The 13,050-nt window shown below is 44.4% G+C and overlaps 1 protein-coding gene and 1 pseudogene across 1 annotated transcript; one reads left to right on the top strand and one right to left on the bottom strand.

Annotated features, from left to right (window-relative positions):
- The first annotated feature begins 8,001 nt into the window (after nt 1-8,001).
- Nucleotides 8,002-8,370, top strand: LOC135462614 (uncharacterized). Its single transcript, XM_064739838.1, has one exon. It carries the CDS (start codon nt 8,002-8,004, stop codon nt 8,368-8,370), a length of 369 nt encoding a protein of 122 aa, XP_064595908.1.
- Nucleotides 8,371-8,895: 525 nt separating this feature from the next.
- LOC135462613 (putative nuclease HARBI1) lies at nt 8,896-10,681 on the bottom strand (annotated as a pseudogene).
- Between the last annotated feature and the right edge of the window lie 2,369 nt (nt 10,682-13,050).

The raw sequence follows: 13,050 nt of genomic DNA, 5'->3' as shown, positions 1-13,050 counted from the left end.
ACAAAAGGCAGTTTTGCGCAAAAAGCGTTTTTCGTTCGTGGCAGATAGGGTCAAACGACCTTACCGCGTTTCTCGGTAACTACGAATCGTCCGCCGACTCTGACGACGTCCCGGCTAGTCGCCGAGTCGCGCGTGTTTACTAAATTGTACTGCTCTCGTGTGCCATCCGCCCTTTGCCGGCAGTCCCCACTGTGCCTCGAAAATCATTGACGCGCTCCAGAAGCAGATTTCTGAAGCAAACGAGTACCGTTTGCCGTCGGTGTCTAGTGGCAGCCACGCGCCGTCTTCTATAATTTCTGCGCGCTTCCTGAAGGTAAAGACCAAAGGCAGTTTTGCGTTCGCGGCCGGTAGGGTGCAACGACGCCGCGTTTTTCGGGAAGAATCGTCCGTCGACTTTATCGAGTTCCCGGCGAGTCGTTAAGTCGCGTGCGTTTACTACAGGGTAACGCCGCCCCGCGCAATCAGTCGTTCGCTTGCAGTCCAGACCATTTCTCGAAAAACATCAACGCGCTCACGATGCAGATTCCTGAAGCAAACGAGTACCGTTCGCCATCGGTGTGTTTCGGGGGTCCCGCGCCGTCTTCGAGAATTTCCGCGCGCTTCCTCGAGCTAAAGACCAAAGGTAGTTTTAGGCAAAAAATGTTTTGCGTTTGCGGCCGGTAAGGTACAACGACGCCGCGTTTGTCAGCAAGTACGAAACGTCCGCCGACTTTGACGACGACCATGTCTTGGAAAACATCGACGCGCTCCAAAAGCAGATTTCTGAGCCAAACCAGCTCCGTTCGCCATCGGTGTGTTGCGACGGCCCTGCGCTGTCTTCGAAAATTCCTCACTTCCTCGAGCGGCTCTTTGCCGTTTGTTTTACATCCGCACTAAATGGCGAGGGCGGTTTTTCGTAAAAAAGCGTTTTGCTGTCGAGGTCGGTATGGTATATAGACCCTCTGTTACGCGGCAAGTACAGATTTTCTCCCGGTTTTGTCTTTTCCGTTTGTTTTAGATGTGTACCCAAGAGCAAAGGCAGTTTTTTGCAAAAAGCGCTTGATGTTTAAGTGTAAATCTCTCCACTTTGGTAAGTTGCCCGTTGTTCACGCGATCAAGACCCCATGCTTATCTACAAATTCTTATCTCAGTCGCTAAACTGCGCAGGTGTCTAATTGCGCGTTTTCTAAAGAACAAGACTGCAGTAGATATGATCCCTTGCCAAAAGGCGGCTATGTTTAGCAGCGCATCCCGAAGACGGGTTTCAAAGATAACACGTTCGCATGATCATCGCAAGACCTTGAGCTGTCTAGAAATTTATTCCCCATTCGCTTAATTGTGAACAGATGTGTGGTAAACACGTTTTCTAAAGGGTAGAGTTGGATGGAGAATGCGAGTTGCTGCTTGGTTCAATTAGGCAGCGCGCGAAGAGAAAATTGCATGCCGTCAGCTCTTATTGTTTGTGAAATTGCAGCAGAGAACTGGGGTCTTTTTTTTCTTTCGACATGTTTGTGCGTGAGAAATGTTGGGAGCCGTTGTCCAACAGATTTCCCACGACCAAGCCCTGTTAAACTTCTCTCGGCCTAGACTCTTTTTAGGGGCACCGGGATAATATTAACTAGGCGACTGCGCGCTTTCCCGCACTTCTCGCCGGCGGTGTCGCCTAAAAACTGCCAGACGGTAAGTAAATAATTTCTCTACGATTTGCCTTCGTAATCTTGCCGGGCTAGTTAATTGTCTAACTGCGCACTTTCCCTACATTTACTATCGCGAACAAACGCACCTCTCTATTAAAGCGATAGATTCGGAGTGACGACGTGATTACAGCAAAAGAACCAAAATTTGAGTGAATAGATATATATAGTTTATCCAACATGTGCATAAAATGTTTTAAGATGTACATGAAAGTATTTTAACATGCACATAAAGTGTTTCAAGATGTACATGAAATATTTCAACACGAAACAATTCTCTTTCAGTCGGGCCGAGACTTGTGGGGCGGGTACCGTCTTTCCAGAACCCCCTCCCCCCACCTCCCCAGCTTTGATGTCGGCGAAATTGCGTGGTTTGGACCAAACAGAGAAGGACATCTGGTACGTGGGGCTCTGGCCTTTTTCATTTCTGTTCGAGCACCGTTCCGTCTGCTCCGGGTTTGCACGGCGGCGTATTCTTTGTAAGCCTGATCGTGCGCCGCCACTAATTCTTCCACTCTTTTCCGTATGAGGTGGCGAAAGAGCGGCTCGCCGTCGAAACGCTTGTCCCCCGTAAATACCGCAAACCCGTGGCAACCTTGCAACCTAGCTATCTAATTGCTTACCAAATCTTCCCCAGAGAAGTTTTCTGTCAGAGATAATTTGTTAGCTTTCTAGAAGCCGGGTGAAAGAAATTAGGAAATTATGAACTCGGTATCAGTGCAAGAAAACGAGTTAGCGGTGCGGGTTTGCTTGGGTTTCACAAAATCAGGGCAGTTGCTTCTTCCTGTTTACCAACCTGTAAACACCCAATTAGAACATTCCAGTTCAAGGTAATGAAGTTGGTCGACAAAAACATTTTCCAGTCTTGTGTTGTTTTAACTGAATCGAAGAACTGCGTCCAAACTCGGCAAACTGCGCAATTCAGAAGATTCCAGTTCAGAGAATTGGGGGTTATGACGCGATATCCAGTTTTGCGCTCAGGAAAAGCATTCCGGTGGCCAGAAAAAAGGGTAATTGTGCATTTCTGCCTTTGGCTGTTTTTCAAGCTCTCTTTACAGACAGCTCGCTTCGGAAAGTTTACGATAGATTGTTGCGCTGTGCGTTTGGGATTACTTGTTTGCCGCAAAGCTGCTTCTGTGTGTTTATGCGGACTTTGGAAAAATCCAAACCGCCTGATAGGAGGAAGCAAGGCTATGAATCGAGCAGTAACCTGTGCTTTGTTTCCGATTGTGAACTGAACAGCTACTTGTGCTTTGTTTCCGTTTGTGTGAACTGAACACTTACCTGTGCTTTGTTACCGTTCGTTTATATAATCACCGCTCTCAAAAGGAAACAAACTGTGGAATGGACCAAAACGCCAAGGTAATTATATTGGGAGACTGGCTTTTTTTTCAGCTTTTAACAATGGACTTTGAAAGCTTGCTGTTCGAGCGCTACATAAACCACTATCGCCTGGCCAGCGATGAAGAACTTTTGAAACATTCCCAGGTGGTCTTGAAACACCAAAATGCCGTACATTTCAAATGGAAAACGGCGCGCATTATCGGAGAGCCGGTTTTCACCCTACATATTTTTTTCGACGGGAATATCATGTTCGATCTGATGAGGCTCTGCTTCGAGCGAGGTGAGAAAAAACATCCCGTGGTGGTAGAGGTTCTGGCGGGAAATCAGTGGCGGGAGCCACCCCCGGAATGGACCAAAAAAAAACCTTACACGGGCATCCGGCGCTTCTTCCAGTATATGGTGTGTGTCGCTCTTCAAGGTAATTACGACGATCAGCGAATGTTGCCAACCATGAATTACTACATGTCCTACGTCCCTGTCAGGTTGCAACGGCAGTTAATGCAATACCTCCTCAAGACCTGTGCCACTTTTAGCGTCTCCAGAAACGAACTTCTCGCCCCACTCTTTCGGATGGTGCTGAGGTACGGAGGCGACCCTTTCGCCGACACCTTTAAATGTTTTCAATGTACCTTCGACTTCTGCGTTTGTGACGTCGTCACAGGCGTAATTTTCCTAGCCGCTCCCTTTGAAAAGTCACGGCCGTGCGGCTTATACTTCACCGCCCGTCAGTAGTATAAGGATTACTGTGGAACTCTTATGATTATGCAACGTATTACGCAATGTATGACATAATTTATTACATACGAAGATGAAGCAAGGCATGACGCAACATATTAGAACGTCAGTATGGCAATATGTAAATAAACTACCAGGCAAAAGAAAGGTTTCACCGTATTTTTTGTCATAAAAACAGTAAAAGCGCGGTTCCGGGTTTGATTCTAAGCAGGACTTAGTGTATGACTGCATCGTTTCCTCTACCAGAACGCATCGTCACGAATGCAGCAATTGGAATTGTGAAAATGCGACCACATGCAAAACGTCCTTTTGAGGCATGGCTCGTGATGCACGTGTGGTAATGTTGCATAAATACTCTTGCTCGAAAGAGCAGACATTCAGTGACCGAAAAAACACAAACAATATGCCAAGACAACGCATGCGCAACGAGACCAGGCCATCGGTGTGTCCACCATAGGAGTCTCGCAACGTCACATTGCAAGAACGTTCAACTGCAGCCCAACCACCATCAGGAGGTTGTTGATACGCTATCACCAGACAGGCCAGACCCAAGACAGACCAAGATCGGGAAGACCGAGGGTAACAACTGCGGCTGAAGATCGCTACATCCGGCAGATCCACCTCCGATACTGATTCGTCACGGCGACGTCAACAGCGGCGACGGCACTAGGCCATGTCATCAGCCCCAGAACAACACTGCGTCGTCTTCGTTCAGCTGGTTTACGACCTTACCGCCCCTTCCGTGGGATGGCCTTGACCCTTTTACACCGTCAACGCAGATTGCGATGGGCACGTATTGTACGTCGGTGGCAGCGACGTGACTGGGCGAGAGTGCTGTTTACAGACGAGAGCAGGTTCTGTCTATTCAGGAACGATGGCAGAGTTCGAATTTTCCGACGAAGAGGCGAGCGTCTCGCGCCAAACTGCGTAAGAGAGGTTTATCCGTTTGGAGGCGGAGGCGTCATGGTTTGGGGAGGGATTTGTGACCAAAAGAAGACGCAGCTGGATATTGTGCAAGGTAATCTGACTGGCCAGCGATACGTTGATGAGGTACTGAGACCTGTCGTCGTTCCTTTCCTCCAACGACAGCCAAGAGGATCGATCTTGCAACACGACAACGCAAGACCTCACACTGCCCGCGTTGTTACAGACTACCTCGAGACCGCAAACGTCATCGTGTTGCCCTGGCCAGCACACTCAACAGACATGAACCCCACTGAGCATCTCTGGGATCACCTTGACCGCCGTTTGAGACAGCTGGTGCCTCCTCCAACTAACCAACAGGAACTTGAGCAAGCTCTGTTAAACCTATGGAACGTTATCCCTGTTGACGTCATCCGGCGACTGACGACGTCAATGCGGAGGCGTGTGCTTGCTTGCATTGATGCCTAGGATGGCCACACTCGCCACTGATGACTGTAGTCCTTCATTTCTGTGGATACTGTGATTTTACATGCACTTGCCAGTTAACTTTACATTTGTGTAATTTTTTTTTCTGACCCCTTGTCTCTTTCATTGTGTTTTGTGGCCAATTGAATGCCAATATTTTAAAGCCTTTTTGAGAGAATATTTCACAATGATTTCTGTTTATAAACCAATCTTCTTAATTCTTATATCTGCCTTTGTTTTTGTTTTATGGGCTCAAGAAGTGGGTGAAACCTTTCTTTTGCCTGATAGTTTATATGAATGTTATGATCGCGTAATAAGTTCCAATCGCATACTGCAAGGGGAGATAACCACTATCGCAGAGCAGGCCAAAAAAAGTTTGGGTCACGTGATTTTGAACAGGGCAAAAAGTTTGGGTCACGTGGTTTTTATCATCCAATCGGAGCGAGCTCTCCTGCTTCCCGCGTTCCCGGGCTATCCAGAGTTTGACTTATAGCGTCAAATAAATATGAAGGTCGTGACGCGGAGTGTTGCTCAACGCATTGCACAACAAATTGCACAACGCATTAGACAACGTATTACGCGTGTTGTTAAAGACATCATTCGACCAATCACCACTTGTTATGAATTTACTCAGCCAATCAGAGGTGGCGTCTTAGTGCCAACCGTGTGTGTAAAAATGCCAACATTTTCAAAGTTCGGTGGTTGTTCGCGGTATTTTTCTACCTAGGACGACCTTGCGTACTATTTCCTAGAACCCTAGTGTTTTTTTAATTGTATGCGCCATTTCACCGATCCGGACACACAACATATCTCCATTCGTGTTAATCTAACTGGAAGTGAGGACTCCTTTAAACTGGTGAGTAGACCGTTAACTTTATTTCCTTTATTAGACGGTTTAGACCATCTTTGTTGTTGGTTATAGATGATTGAAGTTAATTTTTTGAGTTAATACATAGCCACCTTCAAGACTAGCTACTTCTCTCTGATGGACAAACGTTGCTCGTTAACAATGTTTCAGTTAAGGACATGTATCAGTGTTTTGTACGCCGTCTTCAGTATCTTTTTAGATAAGGTGCAAAGACAGACAGAAAAACAAAAAAACAACGTGAGACCATGTAAAACAGTAAATCATAAAAAAAAGTATAAGAACAAAAAAAAACAGCCAAAGACGGTAAACGAGGTAGAACGAAAGTGTGTGGAGACTCATGTAGAGACAGCATGCCGCAGAATCCGATCAAATGTTTTGTGGTATTTCCTGAGTGTTACCAGGGCCTCTTTCAGTTTTGGATCCTCATCGTAAAATTTCCTGTAGAGGTGCTAGTAACCGTTTATGCTGCGTCGCAGTCTATCACACTCCCGATTCCAGCTCTTCAATTCTAAGAAACATCTTCAGAACGTACATAGGCCCTGAGAATTTCCTCCTGTCTGGTCAATGTCATTGGCTCATCCTCTTGCTGTTTCCATTGTGGATACGCATCGTAAGTTGTGGACTGATGCAAAACGATTGCACAACGCCTGGGAAGTTTTTACGACCAAGGAAAAGGATACTGGCCTACGCCTAAACTGTCCTACTGTTGCACCGAAGCCGCCCGTATAAACCATTCATATTTGACTCTAACATTATGACGAACGCACTCAGGCTGTGTCAAAAGTATAGAGTAGTGCACGCAGTAGTGAAGGAATTGATTTGAGAATTTTATCAAACCACTGCGGATATGTGGTTTATTTTTCTACCCATCTTGCTGAATCTGGAAACGAGCTGTATTCTGCAAGCTCAAATGCAAAATACTCCCCTTACCACATTTTGCGGCCCATGGAATATCACTTCAACTCTACCCCCTCAGTTATTGATATGTTCGACCCGTCTTATTCCATGCGATGTTGTTGCACCACCCGTTTACAGCTGGCGGTGATCTGTAAATAACTTATAAACTGCTGACACTGCAATATTCAGTACTGGTCAGCCAAAAATGATGTAAAATGCTGCAAATGGGTGGCCAAATTGTTTTTGATTCAACTGCTCTTCTAACGCTCTACTATTCTGGGACTTAAACTTCACTGAAAGGGCAGTTATCGCGACCCTACATATGTGTTGCGTGTTGTAATTTTTCCCGCCTGTTTTGTGGCATGTTGCATACATCTAACCACTGACATTCCAATATTTAGTACTTACCACATCGTAATTTAGTCGACAGGGGAGCAAAAATCCTGTAAAATGCTGTAACTGCTGTAAAAAAACACGCTGCTGTCACTTGAACTTCACCAAAAGGGATAAAATTTTTCTCGCCTGTTTTGTCGCATGTTAAATTCCCATAAAAAGTGCCCTCTATGTTGCCAACAATTTTAGCTTCGACTTTGAAATTTTTTTTTAAAATCCCTGGTTCATCCTTGACATTGAACTTTGGGTATGTCATGCCCCCATGGCCTCTCAGTTAATCCATGACCTCTTCTTTCTGACACCCATCCAGTAACATGGGCCCCATGCTTTACCCTGGGGCTATATAATAACATTGGCTCTATGTGCTTCAAAACAATTTAAACACGTTCCATTGCCTTATCTTTTACACGGAGGATAAAACACTATTGTCCGCGGACAGCTAAACGACTGTCTAAACGATAAGTCAGGAGCTTCGATGATCATCCGTTTAGCTGTCCGCGGATTACTTGTGAATGAATGCCTGTTGTCTCATTGTTCGGTACAGTATGCGTGGTGTAAGACGTCATAAAAGTAAATATAATACAAATAGACAACGGGAGTGAAACATACTCAAACAGCGCCAACAGTGTGATGTCTGAAATATGGTCACACTAAACCGACGATACCACGCTGAATGTACTGTGCATTTCAAATTCATCCAAAATGTCAGGGAAGAAGAGAGGGGAAATTTTTTCCTATGAGCAGCGAATGGGTCTCATTGAGATAATTAAGGTCGACCACACTGTCGTAGAAGATAAGAGTTGTGACATATCGGCCAACAGAAAGAAGCAGGCAGCATGGGAGAAAATCTCCAAAGAAATGTCTGCTAATTTTCCCGAGCGACCAAAATCGTCTGCGAATGATCTACGAGAGTTGTGGAGGAGGATGAAAACAAAGGCAAAAGCGATGGTTCGAGCGAAAAAAATCGATCTGCACAAAACTGGTGGTGGAGCGGCTGATGTTGGTGAACTTGGCCCTGAAATCATGGCTATCTTGGCAATCATTGGATCTGGATCTGGAGCAAATACATAACGATGTAGATGATGATGCAATACCAATGTTTGAAGGATTGGCACAAACACAAACAGACATCGATAATGTTACAGTATCGACTAACACGGCGGACTTACAAGAAAGGTATTTCAAAACTTTTCATCGCAAGGTGGTATCTTGATAATACAGTGATTATTACAGCTTTTATTTTCTGACTTATCCAGCAACGGTTGTGTGCCTCATAGAACTGTCTGCAGTATAATTTTCACTGTAAACCGGACCTTATGTGCAGATTGTATGGTGAATCAGGAAGGAAAGAATATTCCAAAGTGTTTAATTCCGAACAATAAATGGGCACCATAGCAGGTTTTTCTTCTTAAAACATTGTTATTTATTCTTTAAATAATCAAAGTACATATCTCATTGTTCTATTACAGGGCAAATCGAGAATATTCCGAGAACATTTCTTCTGCCGAAGAACACGAGGAACTAGAAGGTCGTGGCGCCCTTGATATAACGCAGAATACCCAACCATCCAAGCCTACCCTCATATCAACTGGGTAAGATGTGTTTCTTAAAGGGTTGCACTTTGCACTTGAGCTGCTGTCATCTACATTGTTCATATGTATTCCTTATTGCACTTTTCAGGGAAAAAAAGACATCCTCAACAGCTACACGTCATGAGTCGGGACCGGTACTGCAGAAGACGACTGAAGCATTGACTTACCTAAAAGAGGAACATGAAGCAAAGATGGCGTTGATTGAACTTCAAAAAGAGGCAGCAATATGCAAACGAAAAGCCTACGAATCGAAATCTGATTACTACAAAGAAAAACTTAGACGCAAGCGTACTGATTTGTAAAATGATTTCTATCTTTGAATTAAATAAGACATTGTCCAGAAACTGTTTGCTTTGTTTTGCTCACTGATTGAAATGTTGCACAACGAATCTCTGTCGAAATAGGTAGCCTCGTAAGTCCGCTTCAACCGCGTTCAGTGGTCGAATTGGTTCCTCAAGGTTTTGTCTCGGCAGGTCTGGCTCAGGCTCAGGCAGAGGATCATGTCGTCGTCTTGCCAGGTTATGTAAGCAGGCAGTTGCAACTATAATAGCCATGTTGTGATCCAGCTGAAATTGAAGCGGCGATTAATGTACACGTATTGAGATCTAAGTACTGTATATGAAATAAAGCTGAAATAAAAGTGACTTATGTGAGGGAACGTTATTATTTTAGTGTCGTCAGAAAATGTTCTACGTCACACCCGACTAAACCACCGTAATATAATGGATTCTACTTTGAAACAATTTTAGGACTCCTCTCATTCAGGAAAATATTAAGCAAAAACGGATAATATTTTTTCAATGATTTCCAAACAGTTTCTGCGGACAAATCGTTTATTGTGGTTTTGTGAAATAAACTGACATTGCATTTACTTACTGAACACCTCAGATGCATTCCCTTGGAAATGCATGGAAATCTTTTCTTCCAAATCCCAAATGCTCTTTCAATCACTCCCCTTGTTCTTCTCTGAGCAGTATTGTAACGAATCTCTGCTGGTGTCATCGGATTGCGAATAGGAGTGAGCATGACTTGGCGACACGTGTACGCTGGATCCCCAAGCAAAATACCTTGGCATTCTCCTGTCTGGAATTTACGGAATAGTTCCGACTCCTCAAATACCCGAGAGTCATGTGCTGAACCATACCATCTGGCAACAACGTTCGTGAAGATAAGGTGATGGTCATACACAAGCTGACAGTTGAAGCTGTAAATATCCCTTCCTGTTTATAAACCGTAAAGCATCCCTGCCACCAGGATTTACAATTGCTACATGGGAGCCACCGATAGCGCCAATAACACCAGGGAAATGCGTAATCTCATAAAACCCTGTGCAACTACTCGTCTTTCTTGCAGTGTGTCGGGGAAATGAATAAACTGCCTTTCCTGGCACAAATCGCGGCAGTGACACGATCAATAGCCCTGCAACACGACGCTTGTGACACTCCACACATGTCCCCAACATCCATCTGAAACGATGCTCTTGCATAGAATCGTAATGTAACTGTCAACTGTTGAAGAGGAGTTAGTGCATGATCCCTCCTGGTTGCGGGCAGCAGGTCATCTTGTAATAAATTCAACAGCCAACGAAACGATTCTTTGGAGATCCTGTAACGTCTGATGAATTTTGTATCATCGTATTTCTCTAAGGGATTTATTCTATTCTCAAAAACCCTGACGGCATGCCCATGATCACGGCGCATCTGTACCTCTTCCCCTGCCTCGTCCTGAGGAAACTCTAACACTGCTAGGGCATCCATGTCAGCACCGTTCTGCACTAAACTTAGAGCCATTCCCTATGTAAAGTACTTAGTCGGAGCAGTTAAACATACCCCTCACTGACGATTAAACATTCCTTTGTTGTTTAGACGCGTGTGGTTAAATTTTGATCGGGCGTCATTTAATCACATCTTGTGAATCGGCAACTAAGATTAAATACGCGGTGATCGCATGATTAGTGCTTTTACACGCGTGTAAACTTTAAAACACCTTTATGAATTCGGCCCAACATCTCTAACACCACCCACATCACCCTAACATTCCTATTGCCTCACACTTAAACGATAACCACTATTTTCCATTTTATTTACAACCACACATCAGACACCAAGTTACCAAAACATAGCTACCCATCCCAAGGCAGGATTCGATCCAGGCGTCTCGCCACGTCTTTTACATGCGTTCTGAGTCGATAATTGCAAGATCCGTTTCCAAAACAACGTTTAGCACTAGCTCCCAAAGACAAAAGTGTGCAAGAAATTATACAAGATAGGATTTTTTTTTATTTTGTTTTACGCCGTACTCAAAAATATTTCACTTATACGACGGCGGCCGGCATTATGGTGGCTGGAAACCGGGCACAGTCACGACCATCCGCAGGTTGCTGTCAGACCTTCCCACTTATTGCCGGAGAGGAAGCCAGCATGAGCTGGACTTGAACTCACAGCGACCGCATTGGTGAGAGGCTCCTGGGTCATTACGCTGCGCTAGCGCGCTAACCGACTGAGCCACGGAGGCCCCTACAAGATAGGAAATAAAGCCGGTAACGCACAACGGAGAGTCGGCCGTCAACGATGCCGGGCAGAGACCGGATATTCCAGGCATGAATTCCACATCAACGTTGAAATTCACAGTCCGCGAACGAGTTCCACGTCGAAATAACAATTAAACGAGGTATCTCAGTCGTGCTTTGATTTGCAACTGTTCCTAAAGGCACAGTATAGCGGTTGGGCGGTGTTTACGCCGGATTTAAGAAAACTCCCCGCCTTATCAGTAGAAACATATTCTTGGCGCAAGGTTTCAACAGGAAAGATCGGAAATCCTCAGTGAAGTGGAAAACATTTTCTTCGTAAAACACACACACAAAAGTCGAAACATTCAGTTACCCGAAAAGAAGTTTCCGCATGCTGAACGCTAATATCGTGAAAAAAACACACAGAGGAATGAATGAATGATTATGGCTTAACGCCACATCGGTTATATTTCGACCATGTCGTGGCGAGAACAAGGTGAAAACACGAGACGGTTAAGGTTTTCGAAATAATAGTGAGAACATCAAAAATAAAACAAAAAGTTCAGACATGTTTAAAATCAGATAAGAAAAAAACAAAACAGCTAAAACAGGAAAACCAATATATTTAAAAATAGTATGTCTGGAAAGCTATGTGTATGTAACTTTTTGTCTATAAATATTTAAAACTACAAAGTTTATATTTTATGATATAGGCCAATGGCCTTCAAATGATTTAAGACAACATGGCAAGCGATGCTGTCAAATAAATCATATATAGAGTTGACTGTGTAGAATCTTTGCCGAACATGCAAACCAGGATATGTTTGATGCCGTATTCTGCCTGACATCCAACACACTCGGGAGCACTGCTCTGATTTAAAATGAAATTGTGTGTCAGATGAGATTCAAGATACAGGTTTATACAGGGTAGCTTTCGCTACCCTGTCCACGACTGTTCCCACGGATACCAGTGTGACTTGGTATCCAACAGAATATAATATCTTTACCTCTTTTAACTAGTTTTCTATGTTTGGCTATTATCTCAAGTATCAATGAATTTTTAAATGTATTATTCTGAATTGCCAAAAGGCAAGACAGCGAATCGCTGCATATCACTGCCCTTTGGGATAAAACAACCAAAAAACGAGGATAAGTTTCTTTTCTTTACTTATGACAAAAAAAACCACAAAAAGACAAAAAACCGAGAAGAAAGAGAAAACACACACACAAACGTAAGAAGTCTCCAGCACACATCGGTCCGAGAAGAAAGAGAAAACACACATTCATGTAAGAAGTCTCCGGCACATCTCACTGGCTCAGTTTTTAAAATCCGTCACTTCACTGGCTAGCACAACGTTTTTTTACTAAGTCCGACGAGCGTCACTTCCGCGCACAACATTTTCTTTCCTAAAAAAGCCTGTACAGCGTCACTGGATTCATTTCTGAGAGTCAAACATCTCCGTGGAAAATGGCAAAGGGGACGGAATCGATTCCACCGCATTAGCGGTTTCGCTTTCCTCTTCCTCCTCCTCTTCGCAAGCCAGCAACTCCATAGACCTCGCGGCAGGCTTTCTCATCCCGCTTCGTCAGGGCCGACATTATCGCGCCGCTCGGGTCCAGCACGTTCTTCAGGGTCCCGGCGTGCATGGT

The sequence above is a fragment of the Liolophura sinensis genome, chromosome 2, assembly GCF_032854445.1.
Source record: "Liolophura sinensis isolate JHLJ2023 chromosome 2, CUHK_Ljap_v2, whole genome shotgun sequence".
Lineage (NCBI taxonomy): Eukaryota > Metazoa > Mollusca > Polyplacophora > Chitonida > Chitonidae > Liolophura > Liolophura sinensis.
This window is presented reverse-complemented; position numbering and strand designations above follow the sequence as displayed.

Bases quoted from the DNA above. Each gene is read 5' to 3' on its own strand.
- LOC135462614 (XM_064739838.1), top strand. From the start codon at position 8,002: ATGTCAGGGAAGAAGAGAGGGGAAATTTTTTCCTATGAGCAGCGAATG.